Source organism: Equus przewalskii, chromosome 5, assembly GCF_037783145.1.
Source record: "Equus przewalskii isolate Varuska chromosome 5, EquPr2, whole genome shotgun sequence".
Classification (NCBI taxonomy): Eukaryota; Metazoa; Chordata; class Mammalia; order Perissodactyla; family Equidae; genus Equus; species Equus przewalskii.
Genome location: NC_091835.1, coordinates 22,317,017 through 22,339,266, shown reverse-complemented (window position 1 = coordinate 22,339,266; position 22,250 = coordinate 22,317,017). Strand labels below are relative to the sequence as shown.

The window sequence follows — 22,250 nt, the reverse complement described above, 5'->3', positions numbered from 1 at the left end:
ATCAGCAATTCTACAGGTTGCCAGGGCACTTCGTAATTGTGGCTGTCATTCAGGTCATTCCCAGTTGGCTAACTGCTGGCAAGATGCCCCATAGCCACACACCTTCCCAACTCCCTACCTTGTGGAGTCCAGCGAGGGCTTCGTCCGCCCCTGGCTGCTCTCTTCCCACACACTGTTGGCCAGCTCGTTCCCAATGGACGACATCACCTTGATGAGCTCAATGGGCCAGTCGTCCAGGTCCAGGGATCGGACTCGAGAAAGGTGGGTGCCAAGATTCCGGTGGATCCCTGAGCACTCGATGCACATGAGGGCTCCCAAGTTCAAACTGGCCCAGTTGGGATCTGTGGGAAGAGGAACAGAGCGCCACATGTGATCAGATCATCAGCCCTCATCCCACTGCCCTTTGGATCTGAGGAACAAAGCGGCCAGTCAGTCAGACATCACATCCAGTAGTCCCTCCCTAGAATCGCACGGCTTGAAAACACTGCCTGGCCGGAACTCGGGACTGTTTTAGATGTTTCGAAAAGATTTGACAGGTTGGTGGCAACTTTTAAAAATCTGGCTTTAGTCAAAGTCTTTGAATTTCCCACACAATAAATAATTGCAAGTTGGCTTGGACAGAAAGATGCGCTTTCCAATACTTCAACAGCAGCATTCCCCTTGAGAGGGGAGATGCACGTGGAAAAAAAAAATCATCAGTGACCTGGTGTCCACTGTGGACGGCTGCTGATAGAGGGGAAGAGAAGGGATGCTTTGAGAAGAAAATTCTCAAGGCTATAATGTCCCTCATAGCCACCTTTGGAACCAGGGCACATCTAAGTTTTCATTGGTCACATGATGGGGATGCTTGCAAATTTCAAAGACGAAAGAAAGGCACATTACAATGAAAAAAATATGGTTTTCAGTGATCTTATTTAAGGGTAACCGCTGAAGCAACGCCCAGTTGTCCATTCTTCACTGCTGCCAAGATGGCGGGCAGGGTCCTTTGGTAAGGTTATTACTGAGCTCTATCAACCCTGACTCGCAGAATGAACGGCAACATGCTTTATTGCATGCACCAAGGACAAGGAATGAGTTCAGAGAACAGCACTGGGACCCCTGAGCTGGATCACTCCCCGCGTGAAACTAGCTGACATCATCAGAAGACTGAGAACTCAGGCCCGGGGCTGGCTTCATGCTAGAATCTACAGCTGATTTGCGAAGATGGGGCTGACCTTGACAGTCAATGGATTTAACCACCGACAGAAGCAAGGAAGGCTTAAATCATCCAGGAATAAGCAATATTTCCTCCAGGTACACTTAACGAGTCAATAAAATAACAGGTAGCTGACATCATATTTATTTTGAATCATTCTATAAATGGTAAATGATTAGGAAAGGGCTTATGCCAATTCATTGGAAGTCAGCCAGCCATTTATTTAATATCCACTATACACTCAGGAAGGTGGTGAGAGATACCATGGGTGATACACAAGAAGGGAGGTCTGTGACCTCAGAGACGTTCTGGTTAGGAAGGGAAATATGCTGCAAATAATAATAATTAAAAAAAAATAAATGGAACAAGGGAATGCAGATTAAATGCTGAAGAGCACAGTCAAAACAATAAATACACAGGTATCGTGGGAAGGAAGAGGTGAGCCATAGTGGGTATAGATGGGAAGGCTGCATGGAGGAGGTTTGGCCTGCGCCTCGCAGGGTTTAGGGAAGAGCATGGTGTGGTGGACGGTTGGTGGAAAGTCAACACCCCCTCCACCTCTGGCTTTCACCTGTGTCTCCACTCTTCTTCACAGCCCAACTTCTACAACGGCCACCTCTGCTTCTGCGCCTCCTAATTGTTGGCAACCTGGCCTCCATCCCCACCTTTCCCCTGGAACAGGGCAGCCAAAAGTCACTAGCTACCACCATGGGCAAGATCCAAAGGACCCTACTCAGCCATCGTTTCCCTCGACTTCTTGATACTCCTCCTTACAATACTGCCTCCGGATGCCTCTTTGGTCAAGACTCTCTTTGGATTTTTTTCCCCCACTTATCTGGTTGTTGCGTCTTGATTTCCTTCCCAACTTTTCCTCCTGAATCTGTTCCCTACCTTAGGGGGTCCTGCAGCCATCTCTTCTGATTCTATATCCTCTTCCAGGCAAACTCAACCCAACCCATGGCTTCTCTTATGACCCAAACGCTCACCACCATCCACAGATATCTCCTGCCTGCTCCTCTCTCTTGAGCTTCATGCAGTTACCATTGCACATTTCTATGGATATCGCGCAGGTACCTCCTTGTCCATGTTTCACCCTGTAAACGTGGTCTTCTGCAAGGGACCTGTCACTGGCAGCAAATGGCACCAGCATTCACTTTGTTATTCAAGCCAGGATCCTGGCAACCAACCCGATCCTTTCATCATTCCCCAGCCAATCGCCAAGTCCTCAGTCTCACAAATCCAATGCCTTCTTCTTGTCCCCACTGCTCCCACGCTGGTCCAGGGCACCATCACAGCAGGGATGCATCAGCCTCCTGCCTGCCACTTCACCTTCTTCTTCCCTGCAGTCCACTGTCCACATATCAGCCAAGGGTCTACAGGGCGCATCCAATCACGTCATGCTCCTACTCAAAACCCATCTGTGGCTGCCATTTGCCATTGGGATCAAGTCCAAAAGCCCTATCAGCAAGATCAGAACCTGGTCCCCATTCCCACCTCTGTCTCTCAGGAGCATTTCAGTTCCCTGACCTCTTTGTGCATGATGTCCCTTTGCCCGGTCAACTTCTCCTCATCCTGCTGGTCTCAGCAGAAATCTTCCTTCCTGGGGGATGACCCCTCCCCCCAGCTGTAGGAAGACCCCCTGCTAGGAGTGCGCTGCCACAGGAGACCTGTACATGCACGATGCCTTGTTTCATGACCGCCTTCCCTGTGGAGCGGCAGAGCCCTGGTGGAATGAGCATCTTTTAGTTCACACTGCCTCCCTAGGATCTGCCTCCACTTGCAGTTTTCAGGTGAATGAAAGACTGGCTCAACTAAAGCAGAGGACACGCTTAAGGGGACGGCGGAAGGTCAGGGTGGCCAGGGAGGGGCAGACATACTAGAAAGCCATGGGGTTCCTGAGCAGAGGAAGAGCTGGAGTGGGTGGGAGCAGACAGGGTAAGAAGAGAAGCGAAGAGAGAGGCTCGTGGGGGCAGCACTGGGCATAACAATGGAATTAGTCAATGCCACGTGCACTTGGCACCAGGACGGTTGGTCCATCTGCTGGGAATGCTCAGACCCACATCAGGGGACCCGATCTTCAACTCAAACAACAGATCCAAAAAGGGGTGCAAGCTCTGTAGCCTCGTGCTGGCATCCAAGGTGTGGATAGGTCCCACGTGTCATGCAAGAACTCCCAAGAGGTTCCAGCAAGTACAGCACCCGAGGCCACCGAGCCTGTTGTATTTCCAGCTAAATTCAACACTGAATTCATCTTCCCTCTCCATATCCTCCTCCTTTATGTCCTTAAGTGGCTCCCCCCGCCACTTCTCCCTCTCCTTTATGTCCCCACCTCCCATCACCAAGTGCTGTGGTTAATATTTTCACACACTGTCCTCATTGTTACCAAGTACATATAGAGCCCTATTCTTGCTCACCTGAACTGCTCCAAGAACCTCTTATTAGGTTCTGATGCCCACCCCACCACCCCAGCCATTCTCCATGAGCTGTCTATGGACACGGAAACCCAATGACCCTGATCCCTTGTTCAGAATTCAGACCACTGCCACCCCTGCCCTCCTCCCCTACAAGCTTCAGCAGCTCCAAGACTCTGCCCTGGTGCCAGACCTGAAGGATGACATCCACGCGCAGGACGCGTTCCAATGACCACAGGTAGATGATGGTGAAGACCAGTGTTCTGGGATGCGGCAGGTATGTAGCCAGCAGGCTTCTGGAGGTCTGGAGCATCCTCAGCAAGAACACGGGCGGGTGGGGGGCATTTCTGCAGCTCCAAATCCCACACCTCATGGAAATCCACAAGCCTCTTCTTCCCCAGAGGCAACACAGTTGAACCGGTGGGAAAGCGTTCACGAGCCAGAGGGAACCGCCCAGAGCAGATGTGGTGCCCAGAGCCCACGGTTTCTCCCACACCACCACTGGACACGGGACAGTGAAGCCACGGGCCTCGCCCTCAAGCGGGGGAATAAGCCAACGGAGGGCCTATGCCCTCGACCCCCCTTTAATCTTCACTTAACCCCTTTATAAGTATAAAAATAACACAAGCTCATTTGAAGAAATGTGTAAACTAGAAAGAACAAGGAGAGAAAACCTTTGGAACTACCACCCACCTCACTCGTGGTCAACTCACTTTTTTATTTGTATGTATTTCTACAAATAAAATGTACCACAAACAAAACTTTCTCTTACTTTTGTTCACCTAACAATACACATAAGCACTTTCTCTAAGAATAATTCTTAACGTCGTAATACTTCATTTATTAGCCAGTTCCTTTCCTGTTGGAGACTGAGGCTGCAGCCAATTTTCTCTCCAACACGGCTGTGAAGAACACGAGTGTGGTGCTCTTTGCTCTCATTTCCATGCTGCCCCATTACATTTTACAGAGTAACCAATTTCCCCTAATTTGACCCTGTTCCGAGATGGGTATCACGGTCTTAACACTGACGCTCCTCTCTCTGGCCAAGGAACGCTGTCTCGCTCTGACAGCCTCCTGAACTGCGTGTGACTCACGTTGTCGTCAGTATCTGACCCATAATTATGTCAACAGCCAGGCCAGTGGGGACCGTGCACGGTTTTGCCAAAGCTCCACGCAAAGAGAATGGAGGCTGGGGGGATTCTGCCCCTCAGATAGCTATGTGAACTACGGAGGCCATCAACGCTCCGTGAGTATCACCTCCGACTGGACATGCCAAGCGGAGCAGTGCACGGCTTCCGTTCCAACAGGCCGGCCACAGCGGAGTTACAGTCAGCTCTCTGTGATCACCCCCTCAGCCTCAGCACAGCTCTGCAAGAGCCTGTGGGTGATACTGGGGTTCAGCCGGTGAGCTGTGCCGAGGGGCTCTGCAGCCCACTGGGCACCCCACAGCCAGGTCTGCTCTGAGCTGCTCCCGGAGAGGCGCGCTTCCACATGGGCAGGGTGTCACTGACAGCAGAGACTGTCCTGAATGTGCCTTGGTGGGGCAGATGTGGACCTGGTCCTCCAGGATGTGGTTTGAGAAGAGTTTTCTGGAAGTAAAAGGAGCCTATAGACACAGCACAACATGGCTACAGGGGAGAAGAGACAAAGCTATCTAGGACCCAAAAAAGTTATTTTCTTGCTGTTGCCAAAAAAACCTACAAACAGGGTCCGGCCCCGTGGCATAGCGGTTAAGTTCGTGCACTTCTCTTCGGTGGCCTGGGGTTCGCTGGTTTGGATCCTGGACTCAGACCTACGTACCAACTCATCAAGCCATGCTGTGGCAGGTGTCCCACATGTAAAGTAGAGGAAGATGGGCACGGATGTTAGCTCAGGGCCAGTCTTCCTCAGCAAAACAAACAAACAAACAAACAAAAAAACCCACAGAAAACAAAGCAAAACAAAAAAACCCTTAATCAGTAAGAACAACAAAAACTCTCCCAGGCTACATACCAGTGGGAGGCCCTGGGCTTGGTTCCCAAGGACCGGTGACAAAAAGCATGGGGGGCACTTGCCCAAGGTAGGGCTTCAGCAGCAGAATGTGGAAGCCCAGATCGCAGTGGCTTTCAAGAGAAGCCCCAGCCACATCTATTGCCTGGCAGGCCCGCCCTCTAGGCCACTCCTTGGCTCAGGCCTGCCCTTCCTACCTGAACCCCCCTAACTCTGGGGCATGCCTGATGACCTTTTAGCCATGATGCTCAAGAGGGCTGCAGAGGTGTCCTGCACACTCCTTGGAAGAAACTGCAGAGTGCTGCTTGGAAGACAAGAGTAGGCGACAAGGAGACACAGGCAGGGCCAGACACCAGGCCCAAAGGCTGTGAGGAGAAATCTGGGCCTCGTGGAAAGCTGCAAGCTCTTCTTGACAGCTTCCTTTTCTTCCTCTCAACACCCAAAAACAAGAGCCTTTCCTTACATCTAACGTTTGACCTCTCTGTGTTCTTGCACACACCGAAATACGGACCACCCAATACTCTAGTTCCTAAGACATACATGCTCACTATAGAAAAATGAGACAACCCAAATCACCAAAGACCCCAATGCTCAGATGCCTGGGGAAACGCTCTGGAATGCATCCTTACAGCTCTTTCCCCCTAAGTACCTGAAGAGACTCGCTGGGTTCTCCCCGACTTATCGCCCTATATAATTTCATTTTGCAATGCATCGTAATGTTTCTCCACCTCAACGAATATATTCTGGACATCACTTTTTAAGGCTGCCTATTATTTCACGATGAGAAGACATCAGCCCATGAACAGTTCGTAAGTTTCGCACATTTGGGATGTTCTGATTTCCTGCTCTATGAACAGCCCTGTGATGAACATCTTTGAAGCTAGATGTCTGCGCCCTTCGCTCATTCCCACAGGCTTGGTTCCTGGAGGTGTACAGCTGGGGTGCGGGGCGCCCACTTGTTGAAGGCTTTATGTACATTGCCAAACCGCCCTGCGGATGTCTTACAGCTCATCGTTCTTCTGAGCACTTTCACCCAAACCGGGTATTTGACTTAAAAAAATACAGCAGGTGGCAAAGAGCTTGGTTTGAATCCTGCTACATGACTTGCTAGTTTTGTGATCTGGGATATACAACTTGACCCTCAGACTCTTCATTTCCTCCCCTATAAGTGGGGCCCACTGTGGCACCAAGCATGACAGGGTCACAAGAATGAAAAAAGACAATGCATGAGAGGATTTGGCACAGGCCTGATGGAGATGGAGCGTTTAAGGAATGGAAGCTTGTTCCCTCTTTTTTTCTCCAGAGTTGTCAAACGTGGCCTCTCCTCGTTCCCTTTGTCCTGTAATTCTTGCTCAGGTGGCCTTGCTCTGAACAAACTTGTCCCACAGCCTCCCCCACCCTCGGCACTCGCATGCCCAAGCCCGCTCTCAGAAAGGATTCCTGACCTCCAATTTGGCACATACCACGAAGCGTGTGAGCGACAGAATCGTCCCTTTTAAAGGACTCTTTACATGTACGGTGGAAACAATCGTGGAGGTTTCTCCTAATATTTCTCAGATTTTGTGCTTTTAAAGACCTTACTTTAAAAAACTTTTTGACAAAAACATACTTCAAATAACTACTTCTCTCCTCTAACTCGACTTCACGACACGTTTTGAAAGTAAAATTGGAGAATTCAAACCCAAGAAGACACTTTAAAGACATACCTCAAGATGCTTGAAGAAGAGACCACTTCTGTCACCCGGAGGCCATGGACATGGCCTCTCGGTCTCTCCCTGTCCTGTCCTACCAATGAGTGGTCTCTCCGAGGGGGCTCTGCCCTTCCCTTTAAAGTGCAACCACCCTGAGTTAGTGCCTCGTTTCCTCCTGGTCAGATGACCAAAATCCACTTGCTGGCCTCGTCCTCACTCTGCCTCTCTATTCCAATCTGTCTGAGATGGAGCCCCTGGGCAGTCTCCCCAGGCACAGCTCAGAATCTCGGGCCTGCTCTGAAACTCTGTAACGATTTCCATCCTTTTACCAAGGAAGGATAAAGGCTTTAACATTCTCCACTTAGCGCCCTCATCTTCTTGGCTCCAACCAGCTTCCAACCTGGGCAGCAGCGGCCTTTTCCTCAATGCACCCAGAGCCTTGACTCATGATGACTCCTTCAGTCACTAGCTCAGAGCCTACCCATTCCCAGAGCCCCACATAAACGCCAACTCCTGCTTGAAGTCTGCTTTGAGTTGCCGTGTGACCCCTCGTGGCCCTTCTCCACGGTGCTGGGTTTTCTGGTTACTGGGTGCAGCCTGGCCCGCTGGGTTTCAGGCTCTGGGGTGACCAGGACTGCATCACACACATCTTTGATTCCTAGGCAGCACCCGGCCTGCTGCCAGTGCCTTTTATCTTGTTTCAAACGGATTTCCTTCTCCTCAAAACACCTTAATGAGCCAGCCCTGATGGCCTAGTTGCTAAAGTTCAGTGCGCCCCGCTGCAGCAGCCCAGGTTCTGTTCCCAGCTGCAGAACCGCACCACTCGTCTGTCAGTAGCCATGCTGTGGTGGCAGCTCGCATGGAAGAACCAGAAGGACTTACAGCTAGAATATACAACTGTGTACTGGGGCTTTAGGGAGAAAAAAAAATGGGAAGATTGGCAACAGATATTAGCTCAGGGCAAATCTTTTCCACCAAAATCCCCCAAAACCCGAAAAACACACACTTTAACAACAGCAACAAATATGACTGGAAAACATTACAGAACGTGCCCAGCACTGTGCTAAGGGCTGGAACATCAAGAATGAAAAGTCCTTAATCTCAAGGATGTGAGCAACGAAATGGGAAAACAGCAGTACCTATGGACAACAGAGCACGCGGGAAAACCAGGTTATTCCAAGGCTTGAAGTGGTAATTACCATGTCTGTTAGTTCACTCAAATGCTTTAGTGTGTAGGGAATTTAAGATTAAAAAAAAAAAAAAAAAAAGACACCACTTGATGGCAAAATCCAGAACACATAATTTTGAAATTAAAAAAACAAACCCCAGAAATCTCCAGGCAGGAACGAACTGATTGTACTCCGTTTTTATGGAAAAAGCACACAAGCCTATGATCGTGATGAAGGAAAAAGTCGATTCATGGATACGGCACAGAATCTGGGCATGCAGCCGAGTCCTTCACTCCCACACGCACAGTGGGACCGCTGCTCACCGGGATGCCTGAGGCCTAGGCAGGACTTAGAACAGTGTCAGCGAGCTTTCATGTGAAGGGTATTGTGTTAAAATAAAATCCAAAGAGAAATATTTCAATTCCTTAAAAGCCATGAAGTCACATACTAAACCTCGGACGCCAAACGGTGGATGTGGGTTCAATGCCATGTGGGCTTAGTCAGAATTCGCTCCCCCACCCCTGCCCCAGGTCTCCTGCTGCCCAGGGCCAGGCCCCCTCTCCCCGCACACACTTACTCTGTGTCTCGCAGTCCACACAGTGGGAATTCCCCCGGATGTTTCGTATCGACTGCAAGGCCATGGCCTCACTCTGGCTCGTCAGTCGGGACTGGGCATACAGGAAGACACATAAATGCAAGACGTAAGAACGAGAAATTTATATCTCTACTAATAGCGTCAGGGGGAAATCAAACAGATGGTGAGCAAACAGAGGATGAGGGCGATTTCAGACAATGACCCCGATGGAGAATGCGCTATGCACCGTGAGGAAATATTACATGGTAAGATCTATCAGATGGACGCCTCCAGCGGAAATGAGGACAGAGGTAAGTTCTGTATCATGTGTGGATGAACATGAGACCCACTGCCCCCTGGAGAATGTAATTGGTTAACATACTTTTACTGTCATGTGTCTACTCGGTGTGAAGATTAAAGAAAGAGAAATAACCTGTGTATAAGCCAAGAGTCAGGGCTGAATCAACATCCTAACACACGTCTCAGGACTGCTCGTTAGGACACCACGTCCACACCCCACTCCAGGCCTGGGAGAGGCACTTTTCACTTTAAGACAATGTCAGTTGCTACGGCATGAAAGTCACTAGCCAGTGTGGGGACAAGGAGGAGTGTGAGTGTAGCTGGGGGCATGTATTCTTAAATTTATACTTAATTATCTTTGCTAAGCAAGTTAAAAAAATATAGAAGGGGAAAAGGACAACATAAAAATTTATAAACTATGACATGATCACCCATAGTTCAGTTTATTCACATTTGGATACTACTCTTCCAGCCTTCTTTGAAAGCACATCTGCACGCATATGGTCATGGGCCACATAACAACGTTTCAGTCAGTGATGGACCATCTATATGATGGTGGTCCCATAAGATCAGTACCATGTAGCCAGGTGTGTAGCAGGCTCTACCATCTAGGTTTGTGTAAGTGCACTCTGTGACGTTCGCACAATGATGAAATCACTTAAAGATGCATTTCTCAGAATGTATCATTGTTATTAAGCGATGCATGACTATACATGTACTTTAAAAAAAGCCAGCATCACATATATATACATATATATTTATTTACTGCTTTGGAAACTGCCTTTGCAGCCTAATGACATATTGCTCTCTCTCCACACCACCACGTGTTCTCCAACAGCATCATTTTAAATGGCTGCATAATATTCCACTTATGACAACTTAGTTATGAAGTTTTCTGTGACGGACATTTAGGTTGCTTCCAATTTTTCTCTATTCTATTACAAACAGTGCTGTAAAGAATATGTTTACTGCTAAATCTTTGCACATATTCATGATTATTTACTGAGGATAAATTTCTGGAGGTAGGGGAGTGCTAGGTGAAAGGATATGTACTATTTTAAAGCTTTCGATGCATACATCTAATATACTGGTTAAAGCCAAATACACTTCAGAAGACACTCACAACACACTTGATTTTTGTATACGAATTCTTCATAAACTGAACCATCCCATGTAAAATTGTCTGAAGTGCAACAATTTATCGCTTGCTACCTAATAATAAATTATAACTGATTAATTGCTACTGTCTAATTAGCATAATGCATTACTGGGGTTTTATTCCCTTTGGTTAGATACCCGAGAATTCAAAGTATGTTTAACAATTTATACTGGCATCTGGCGTGTGTGTGCGCGTGCGCACACATATACAGGGACGTGTCTGTCTGTCTACCTGTACCACTTCTACAACATATGCATGCATACATACGTCTACACTAGCTACCAACTCTGAATTATCCACAGGCAGCAAAAATTCCTTATAGCTCATTCTCAACTGAGTCTGTATCTTCCCCTCAAGCTACTCCTCGTGGATATTATTTCCATGCTGTACACTTTCTCGCCTGTTCAGCACACGCCCAGGTAAACAGACGCGAGCCTGCCTTCCTCAGTGCTCAGTGAGTCCTCCTCCCAGGGGAAGCGGCCGCTGGCGAGCGCACATGTCCAGTGAGAGACAAGGGGCAGCATTTTAAGGCTGGTGTTTGCCTCAGGCCCAGAGGCAATGCCGTCTGTTTTCATAAAGAGCTGGGGAGAGTCTGGCAAGGGTGTGAAAGGAAAAAGGCCCACGCTTTCCCAGATCTTCCGGAATCTGCATGATGTGGCATGGATTCAGAGTCTGACTTGGGATACTGTGATTTTATATAAAACTTGGAGATGCGTTTGTCTGCTCAGCCACATGTGTCCTCCTACGCCTTTCAGAAACTAAATTCCCATGTTTTGTGGGTGACACGTGTCGTCGATCCCCATTGACAAGGAGGCCTGGGAGCATCCTGTATTGGCTTCAGTGCCACGTCTGTGGCTGCATGACTCAGTAAAGCCAAGGTGCTCAGAAAGGAAAGGCTGGGATTCTTTCCACCTTGGGTATAAAACATCTTCAAAAAAGAGAAGCAAATTACATTATAATAATAATGACTATGGTCTGGTTTACCCTGGTTAAAGAGGGTAATAAAATAAGACAGTCCATCTTTCTGAGAGACAGACTCTCTTCCTAATGACAAAGTGGAACATAAATCACTGGCAGAAATTTCTTTAAATGGTTACAAATGAAATTGCAGGTTGGTGGGCAATGTCCTTTCTCTCAGTTTCTAGTTGATTTTAATTGGAAAAATCAAGCTGCTCTCCAAGACTCTAAAAGGTCCCAGAGAAGGGGTTAAAAACATCTAAGCATTAAAATAATGAATTTGAAGGAATCTCTAATGGGAGAAGGAAAATGGGAAAAATGCCTTTTGCATAAGGAGTATCACTGGGCAGTAATCTAGAAAACGCAGGTTAAAGTCTTTTTTTTCCCCCCAAGCTAAACAAACGCAAAATGCAAAAGAATCACGTCTAATTGAATAAAGCATATACCACGTTTTATCAGCACAGTTTGGAAAATGACATTGTGTCCTCCCTAAGGTCTGTGGATGCCCATATACGGGCATCTACTTTTCATTTCCGTCTGTAACAAGAGTCGGTTTTCCAACCTGACATGGATTTGAATTTTGGGCATTTATGATAACAGAACAGTGCATCTCTTTTCTTGAGTGCATTCTGCCTAAAACAAAAATAAATGTGGCCACATAAGCCAGAAGAGTCCAAAAGATTCCATCATCTACAATAAAAGGTCAATGCTTTCTCTTTGGGATTAGTTGAGAGAGTGAAGATTTAAAATGGCATAGTCTGCCACACAAACGTGCTTAAGCTAGGACACTAATCCACCTTACATGATACATATCGACACAAAGTGTTTTTCATCTTTTCAATTACTTAGCTTTTTGCTAGGAAAGAATAGCTGGGTCTTGTCAATCACACACATCATATGATGCTCTCCCCTCCCTTGGGCATCACTCTCGGCCTCCATTTCCCTTTAACGATCAGCAGCTCTTGATTTCGGGGGGCAGCCTGTTAAGGGTCTTACCTTATTCTTGCTGCTCTCACATGACTGTAAGCTGGCTAGGATCTGGCTCTCGATGGCTTGGACCCACGCATCTCGCTCCTCATATGTGGTGGCTTCAAAGTGCCACGTCTGGCCAGTGAGGGACACAATGATAAACTCAAAGTTTTCTTCTTGTTCTGAAACACAGAGTGGAGGGGATGAAGAGTTTAGCTTTCATGAGACCGCAGCCCCTCTGCCAGTCCTTGGTCATAAAAGTGCCTTTGGGTTCAATCGCGCCTGCATGGGGCTGGCGGCACACACAGGACTGGCCGGCTACACAGCGGAGATCTGAATCCGCAGACCTCCAAACACTCAAGATTTGGTTCCTAAAGCCAGCATGGTTTAGCTAGGTTTCAATCAATGCTCAGGGGATGAGGAAAAATGAAAACCAGCGTGTGATGTCAGTGTCTCTGGGTTGGGTACGCATGAAGCAACTTAAGAAAATCACATTGTAACTTACTGCTGACCATCGACATCTGTGGGAAGAAAATTAAGTTAATATTGTTAATCTTGGGATACAGTTTTAATTTCCTTATAAGCGTCAGTGTGTAGATCCAGAGATGCACAGACTGGGAGGGTGGGGGGATTACAGGCGATTTGAAGAGACTTTGTGGCCACCATGGGCACCTGTCTGGATTGGGAAGAGCAGGACTAGTATTCAGATCTCGCTATGCCACTTGCCACATCGGGGTTGTCGGACAAGTTCTTGATTCCTCCAAGGCTGGTTCCCTCACCTTACGACGGGGGAAGGGGCCGCCTCCTTCAGAGTGTTTTCCACTGGCTAAGTGATGTGTAGTAACTCAGGCCAACACAGAGCCCGCGCTGTGGGAGACACTCCATAAATGTCGGCGTTTGTCCTCTATTGTCATCTACCCCCTGGTCCTGCCACAGAAACAAAATAGAGAGGAGGCCCTACATATAAATAGCATCATCAGCTACAAATAACCATGAGGAAATCCTGAGCTGAGTTTCTAGGCACAACACCTCATTTGATTCATAGTTTCCAATCACTAGTCTGGGAACTGGCTGTATTACAATCACCTGGTGAGCAATTGTTATTAATGATGACAACCTTCCTACCTACCCGGCCCACCACTGTTTTAGTTATTATCTCAGTCATCTGCACATGGCCACTTGGCTCACTCACATCCACTGCATGAACCTCTGAATTTCCATGCTCACAGCCCCTGACCTCCAGCCCCTGACCTCTGCTGGGCTCTGTGCTGCCCGGGCGGCCCCACCCCTTCTCTAGATGGCTCTCCCAAGGCCCTGCCTCACCAGGAGCCCTTCAGCCTCTGAGACAAGGATGCTCACTCAGCTTGTCTCCAAAGCAACTACAGCCATGTCCAGCATCCTCTCCTCCTTCCCTTCCGTCTCAAGAGAGAAGCAGCCCCCACTCTTGTGGCTGAGACCCCTCCCACCTGACCCCATTGATCCCTGGGGGGTGGGGACAGGGCCCAGGAATGGGAGACTCATGTCCTTCTTAACGCACAGCCAGGTCTGGGGAACTGATTCCCTAAACTACCACCAACTGCCATGGAAACAGGGCCATGACACTTTTGGGGGAAATCTTTACATATTCTGGCAATAACAGTACTGTGTTCTGCGTAAAACCAGCATGGCTGCTCTTTTCAAATTTAACCCTCCTGGCGAGTTGGGCCTAAATCTGTGGAACCAGCTCCAAGGGGCCCAAAGGGAGGGAAGGCGGGCACATTTGTTTGCCAAACCACTGGTGAAGGGCTTCTCCTATTAGCGTGCCCAGCCTCACCGAGCATAATGACGTTTCTGGGACAAGAGGGTCCACCGCTTCCTCCAGCTTCCCAAAGGCCTGTGATTCTCTGTGGAGATGTTAAAAGCTGCAACGAGGGTGCACTGGGGGGGCTGCAGGAAAGTGCTGGGGTGCACGTACTGAGTGTAAGTCAGGCCACCCCCTGAAAAGGGCCAAGCTGGGCTTCATTTGGAGCAGGTGTGGAAAGCTCAGACAAGGGGCTGCACGGGGATGCTCTTTGAAGGGGGGGGAGGAGAGGAGCAGCTGACTTCAACATGAGACATGGGAGCCTCCAGAAGGCGTCTTCCACATTATGCTAGTATCCCACGTTCTCGGAATCTCTTGGGTTCCTGAGGTCTGGAGAGCTAGTGATTAGAGTTCTGAAAGTGAGACAGTCATCCGAAATTGAACCCCAATCTATCGGGCTCTTGAGTCGGAAAACAAACGACCCCTGTGTTTATGCAGAAGCAGAACACCCCACTTGCTGTGGAAAAGGGAGGTGGGAGAGAAAGGCTGGGGGCAGTGGCGTCTGCAGATCCCTCGCCCCCACCCCAGTAATGTCCCCGGACACTCATGAGACTTGTTGGGATTTTCATTTAAAAAATTAGCTGTGACTTTCATGCAGGTCTCCCCACGGCTGACCTGCAATTACACCTTGTAATTACTGGCTGAGACGCTACATCTGTGGATTTTAAAAGGCCCAGCTTCCTGATCCACAGGCTTTTATGTCCTAATACTATGAATTACAACCTTTTCCACACTGATTCTTGCAGGATAGTGCCCTAAATTTACACATTTTATGCAAAACTACCCTGGTAAACTAATAGGCAAGGCAAGAAAGAGCTACATAAGTCACAGTTAGGCCACCAGGAAAATCTGGTAATTCGTGGGAAGAAGCTGACAACTGTAGCCTGGGACATCTACCGAACAGGCTCATCCTTCCTCAATCTGTGAAACTGGAATACACAGACAAAAGCTCCCTCTGAGCAGGAGGTATTAGAGCTTTTAGCAAAAAAAAATTACCATCATTAGCTTCCCAGTTAAATTTCTGCACAACTGGCGTGCCATAAAGCTTTCCTGTTCAAATTTCTGGCCGGGATCATAAGCTACATCCCCTGGAACCAAAGGGAAAGAAGCTAACTTGCTTTACACCAAGGCCAGGCTCAGCGGCTGCGGCCGGCCGTCAGCTCCTCCCCGGTGGGCAGGGCACCTCGAGGGTGCAAGGGTTCCAGCTTGCAGGAGACAGTCTGTGCTCTCCAAACGTCTCCACGTGACAGGGACAGGCACACACAGACACTCTGGGGTTAAATACAGAGCGATGGAAACAACAGTGGAGGTCTGAATACAGTGCCACAGAAACATCGATATTTTTTGTCTTGTTCCAATGCAGTAGTTGGTTTGGGCATCTTCTGCTAAAATACTCTCAATACCTCATGCAAAGACAAAACTTCCAAGTTAAGTTGCTAAAGTATAGTTTGGCTTTGCCCTATGAACTATGTAAACGAAATTTACCTACCCATGCAAAATCTACTTAAGGGAACAAATATATTTAAGTGTTTGCAGGAACATCAGAGTTCATTTCTTACAAATTTCCAAATGTACTCTCCCTACAGCATCTCTTCTACAGCCTCTCACTCTTCTTAAAAATCAATTCCACCAGCTACCTTCTCCTTCTTCCGGAAGCAAGTTTCCTTTCCTAATATCTTCTATGTCACGAAACACTTCTGTCTCGACTTTCACTTCATGGTCCTTCTCTGCGCCCCACCCCCGCGCTTCCTTTACCTGGTCCCCTTACCTTCTTGTGGAGCTGGATTCAGCAATGATTTCCTCATCTATTCCAAACCCAATGACCCCCTTCTTCTTGACCTGCACTCAGGACACTCACCCCTACTCCACACAGATACATTCCTTGATCTCACTCCATCCTCTAGCGATTGCCTCTTCCCATCCCCCTTCCCGTCCACCATTCTCAAAGTGCTCACGTTACCTGAGCATGCTCCCCTTAACCACTTCCTTTTCTCTAACAAAGTCCCCCTCGTCTATTCTACTGAAGCATCACTTTATACGATTACAGGTGAACTGATAGCCAGGGCCCACGGGTTTCCCACAGACCCCTTTCTCTCTGGAGTGTCTGGCATTGTTGACTGTGACCACCATCTTGTGACTTTCCCCCTTGGTCCTCTGAGCTGCTCAATCACCTTGAATATGCACCTGGATGTGAACAGGCATTTATGAGGATGGACAAAAGGGATGCGGGTAGAGTTCCATGGGTGAACAACTCACTGGAAGAGTCCATCCAAAGGGTACTAATTACTGGAACCTGGAAGGAGGTGTGGAGTGGCATACCGTGGGACTTTGAGCTCAGTCTTGCCTGTCCAACATTTTTATCGATGACTTGGATGAGGGCACATAAAGTCTGCTTATCAAATTCTGAAAGGGCAGACGGTTGGAGGACCACAGATAAACAAGGGTTTCAACCCCAGAGTTTAAAAAGGGGACTTCAGAGCCGGTGATGACTCAAAAGGTGAAATGCCTCACGGACAGCTAGGAATTCCTGCCCTTGGATCCCAGAGGCAAGCGAGGTTTGGTGGAGATTTTGTTTACCAGCTTCAAACGTGCAAAGGCTGAGCGACTGCAGTCAACACCCATCCCAAAGAGAAGTAATCTACAGCACGAGGCTGCCAGTAAGAATGCAGGCCACAAGTGTGTCATCTACACTGAGGGGGAGGTGGTTCTGCTCTGCTCCTGTTCAGGACCCTTCTGTGCTGTGCCATCACCCAGGGTGGACCTCAGGAGCATCACAAAAAGAGCAGGACACCAGGAACCACCCAATGGAGATTCATGAGTTCTGAGAGAAGATGGGTGATGCCTGTTCTAGGGAGCCCTGAGGAGTCCCCAAGACAGAAAACCGATGGACTCCACTGGTGGGAGATTCTCTCCCCATCAGAGCTATCCACAGGTGGAGCAGCCAACTTTTGGATTCTGCTCCCTTGGGCTTCAATGCCTTGTGTGGCCCTTTCAGTGGGAGACTGGAGGGAACTCAGCACCTCAAAGATGACCACTAGGGCCCTTTCAACTGAGATGCTGTGGGAGGGATGCAAGATAGTTCTCAACTCCTTTGTTACTGGGAGACCTTTGAGAAGCTGCCAGGCATCCCATGGTGGGGATTCCAAGACTGGCTCCAGGCTCTCAAGAGAATAAGTGCCACAATCAAATAGCAATGTCTGCCCTAGGGCAAGGAAGGGTGCATGTGGCATACTTGCCATCTGTTTACCAAGCTCAACTATAGTATTCTTTCTAGATTTTTAACCACTGCTTCTTTTTCTCCCCTCTGGCTCCTCTGCATGTGTTCATCAGGGAAGCAGATTCCAGGTTTAGTTTATGGTCCTCCAGACCCCCTCACCACCTCCAAGTGTTCATTTACTTCCAAACCTTAGACAGTCACTTCCAATACACGTGGTCAATCATCAAATCTGTATTTCTGAACCCAAAACCCAATCATTTTGGGATTTTTAAATGCCCACAGATACTCTTTGAATATTTTGTCCTCACATCAAATTTAAATGCATAAAATAGATCTGCCATAATCGTCAAATGCTCCTTTTTGAGTTTTGCTATTTCTGTTAACAGTTACAATGCTATTTCTAGTCATAAAACTTCAAAATCACCCAGATTCCACCCTCTCCCTCTTCCCACTGCCATCTAATCAGTTATAACATTGCTTAGACATATCCCCCAATCTGTACCTTTCTCTCCATTTCCTTCTACTTTCAGCCCTCGCCTGTTTCACTGGCTCTGGCTCAGAATGAACACATCGCTCAGAGTTTACCGTGCAACAGATTTGCACTATTGCCCCCTGCACCAACACGTGAGCACTTCTCCATTGGCCTGGGCTTGGCTTCCAGGGCTGTGTGTGGTGTGGGCCAGCCTTTCCTGCCAACCAGACTGCCCCACAATATGGCAGACAAGATATGTGGAAGGACCTTCCCTACAAAACATACTTCTTATTGCATTCTTGGAACTGCAGGAAGGTGGAATCTCCAAGCCCTAAGCCCACCCTCTCTCTCCCCATCCAAATCAAACCCATGAGTTGAAACCAGAACTGTGAGCACTAAGCGCTGAATGCCTGCATAAGTGAAGACTATCCTAAGGGATGAACCCTTTTGGTGGCAAAATGAATAAGGTCACAATAAGGTGGGAGAGAGAAACCTGAGTCCCACATCCAGCAATCCTGGAAAGAACGGAGCTACAGGGGCTCTGGGTCTGCAAAGCCCCCTTGGCTTCTGGCACCTTCTCAGAACAAAAGCATTCCACAGGCAAAGATCAACCATATATGAACCCAAACCAAAGACACCAAACACACAGGAAACAGGACAGAGGACTTAGATCAAAGAATTACAGACACAGAATTTAAAATAACCATGGGTGAATTGTTTAAAGAAATAAAAAAATAAAATCTCCTAAATTTTCAAGCAAAAGGAGACCATGGAAATTGACCGGGACAGATCAGAAAAAATGCTAGATCTTTTGGAAATTCCAAAAATCATTGTTAAAAAAAACAAAACCCTCCACGGATGGGTTAAAAGAGGAGCTGGGTGAGAACTGTTGAGCAGGAGGACAGATCTGGAGAAACTAGTTAAAATGCAGAAGAGACAACAAGGAGGGTGGACGATATGAAAGAAATGATGAGGCGTAGAGAAGAGTCGCAGGGTATAACACACGCCTAACCGCCAGCCAAACACTGAGAATTTTATAGGACTGTTGAATGATGTGGAGGTCTAGATACAGGAAACACAACCTTTACCAAGAGGGCTTATGACAAGGAGAACCATACCATGAGTCTACGAAACTGGAAAACTGAAGACAAAGAGAGGCTCTTAAGAATGTGAAGCAAGAAAAGGCAGACTGCTCTTAAACAAATGCTAGTCACAAGGATGACAGATTTCTCAAGAGCAACAAAGCTTCAAGATAGAGGAATAATATCCACAAAGTCCTGAGAAAAAATAATGTCAGTCTAGAACTGGGATCCAGGAAAACGCTCTTTCAAGAACAAGAGCGGAATAAAGATATTTTTCATACAAAAAAATGGCAACAGCTCATTATCAATAGACCTTCACTAAAGGAACCACCAAAAGATACACTTCAGAAGATTCTAGAAAGAGGCTTAGAGCTAGCAGGGTTGGTGAGCAATGAATAGATAAATACATAGATACATCTAAACAAAAATGATATCAAATACTACTCATAATAATGTCGAATGTGGGGAAGGTACAAAATATCAGAGAAATAAGTGGAGGTGAGGACACCGGAGTTAAGATGTTGTAGGACTTTCAACCATTCCACAGGGGAGTTAAGAAGTAACTTCAGGTTTTGGTAAAATATCAGAGTTAACCTTTATAAGAAAAGAAGCAGAGTGGATAACTTGCCAACCAGAAGAGGGGGAAAAAAAGTTAATAAGAAAAATAAATAAGATTAAATCTCTTATCAAACTAGGAATAGAAGGGAGCCCCCTTATCTTGGACAAAGAGTACCTCTCCAAACCCAGAGCATCATAATTCTTAAGGATGAAATGTGAGAAGCAATCATTTCACATCAGTTAAGGGTACTCCAGGCAAAGATGCCCACCGTATCAGCCTTCGCTCAACCCTAAACACCAGTGCAGTAAGACAACACAGGGGAATAAACGGTCTAAGGACTGGAAAGATAAAGACACGGAATCATCTTTCACAGGCTATGTGATTATTTACATTGGAGATCCCAAATAATCTATAAATTATGAGAAATAACAGCAGTTAGTAAATGGGCAAGACAGAAGACCAATATAATGAAATGTTAACTGTACTTCTGTAGACTATGATCAAACAGACATCATCTTCAAATACATCTGTTTACAAACATATTTCTCTCCATCAGTGAGGTAGGGAAAGAGAGCTACAAAGAATTGTGAATAAGGCAGACAATTTCCTAAAAGCCACAACGTCAAGGACCACTTGGCACCTGCAGTCACAGGTGGTAAAGAGAGGACCCCACATTGCGTTTCGAGGCGATAGATCAAACCAAAGAGTGTGAGAGTGGCCGGCGCGGTTTCACACCTCCTCTCCTGGAAGATGAAACCCTGGCTGGGTCTGCTGATCATGATGAAATGCCCATAAGGCTCAACGGAGCAAAGAGCAAAGGGATGCAGGACATCCTGTGACTCGAGTCTAGTGGACCCCAGCTTCCAAGGAAAGGCATTGGATTGGATTGGAAAGGGGAGCCCAAAGAACAGGCCTGAAGGACCCTGGAAGGCACAACTAAGTTTCATGTCCCAATTAAGAACCAACTGCACAAACACCTGCAATCCGACCCATCTGGGACAGTTTTCCTTTTAGACAGGGCGTCCTATGGGATGACTGTGACCTGGAAAGGCACACAATTACCGAAATAATGAAGACGTGCATCCAGACACACACAGCCAATACTTCAGTGACAAAGTGTGGTACAATCCTAAGTTCCATAATCACTGTGACAATCCGTGTGCGTGTTGCCTGTTTTTAAGGTGTATGGGGCACATACAGAGAAGGGATTCAGTGACAGGACAGGTACGAACACTGGGACTTGTATGCAAGGCTATTCAGTCTGAGCAAGAGCTCGGGGACACTGATCACCAGTTGTTTGGGGAATTTTCGTGTATTGACTGAATGGCTCAGCCTGACCCCAGCAGAGGCAGAAGATGCCCCTCCAGTCTTGTCCATGCAGGGTCCCGCCATGGCTCCCAATCAGAGAGGCAGTGGCGCCTTTGACCTGAGCCAGCCTCTCCCAGGTGGGCCACACTGATGGGGCTCCTTGCTCAACTGCGACTGCTAACACCTGGGCTACCTGGAGCGGGGTCCAGCCCACCGTGGAGAAGATAGGGAACCCCCCATGTTGTCTCAGTGCAGATGCAGTCCCACCAGGGTGCTACTGAGCCTTCTTTAAGATTTCAGACTCTGGCAAAGATGTCTTTATAAGGAGCCGGGCAGCTGGCAGGCCTCACTTCCTGAGGAAGGGCCTAAGATCTGTGCATGAGTCTAGAAGCAATCTACACTACCATCACCGAATGGAATCCAGCTCATGCTCAGCATATCATGCGTTCACCAGGATCCTGTCTTTGTGTGGCTTTTTTTTTTGATGGTGGGTAACATGTGAATACCTAAGACACAGTGAAAATTTCAGAACTGAATCCTATCTGCTAGAGGACTTGTCTGCCTGCCAAGACTAAAAAAGAAAACAAGGATTATAGAGCAATTGCATTTTTAATTACGTTACATATCACTTCATGAAGGAATACTTAGTTTTCTTTGTAATGAATCTATTGCATGGAATAATAAATACAAATATACTACCGGGCTCCAATTCTGTGTCAGGAAAAATGCTAGGACTTTACAGATGTTATCTCACTTATTTTCCTCTCTTAAAGTGACCAGCAGCACTCTTTCTCCATTTCTTAAAAACAAACTAACATTAAAAAAAAAAGCACGAGGCTGACCCAGTGGGGTAGGGGTTAAGTTCACTGTGCTCTGCTTTGGTGGCCTGGGGTTCATGGGTTTGGGTCCTGGGTGTGGACCTACACGGCTCATCAAGCCATGCTGTGATGGCAATCAACATAACAAAATAGAGAAAGACTGGCATGGATATTAGCTCAGGGACAATCTTGCTCAAGCAAAAAGAGGAGGACTGGCAACAGGTGTCAGCTCAGGGCTGATCTTCCTCACCAAAAAAAAAAAAAAGCTCCCCTAGGGTGTCTAATGGGAGCTGGAAGGGTCTCCCCACTTCCCAGTGACTCTTTCTGTTATTTTCCCTTACTCCTGATATCAGGATCAAGGTGGTGGATCTTTTAAAAGTAGTTTTCCCAGAAATCTCTAACCAGCTTGTCACTAGCATCGTATTTCTTTTTAACGGGTCATTATCTGGAGGATGTTGAGGGATGTGAGGACTGGCTATTGGAAAGCCTTTCTACTGTTGTCATCAAGGTTCCTGTGACACGGTGCCATAATGTGGTAGT

General features: G+C 47.4%; 1 protein-coding gene across 17 annotated transcripts in view; it reads right to left on the bottom strand.

Moving 5' to 3' along the window:
- The window catches only part of AGAP1 (ArfGAP with GTPase domain, ankyrin repeat and PH domain 1), a 559,287-nt gene that overhangs the window by 61,039 nt on the left and 475,998 nt on the right, over positions 1–22,250 (bottom strand). For all 17 annotated transcript variants that reach the window (XM_070618668.1, XM_070618665.1, XM_070618663.1 and 14 more), the window contains 3 exons: positions 12,442–12,596; positions 9,033–9,123; positions 119–341 (listed from right to left, as the gene is read on the bottom strand). In XM_070618668.1, coding sequence (XP_070474769.1) covers positions 119–341; positions 9,033–9,123; positions 12,442–12,596 — 469 coding nt within the window. The remainder of the gene's footprint in view (positions 1–118; positions 342–9,032; positions 9,124–12,441; positions 12,597–22,250) is intronic.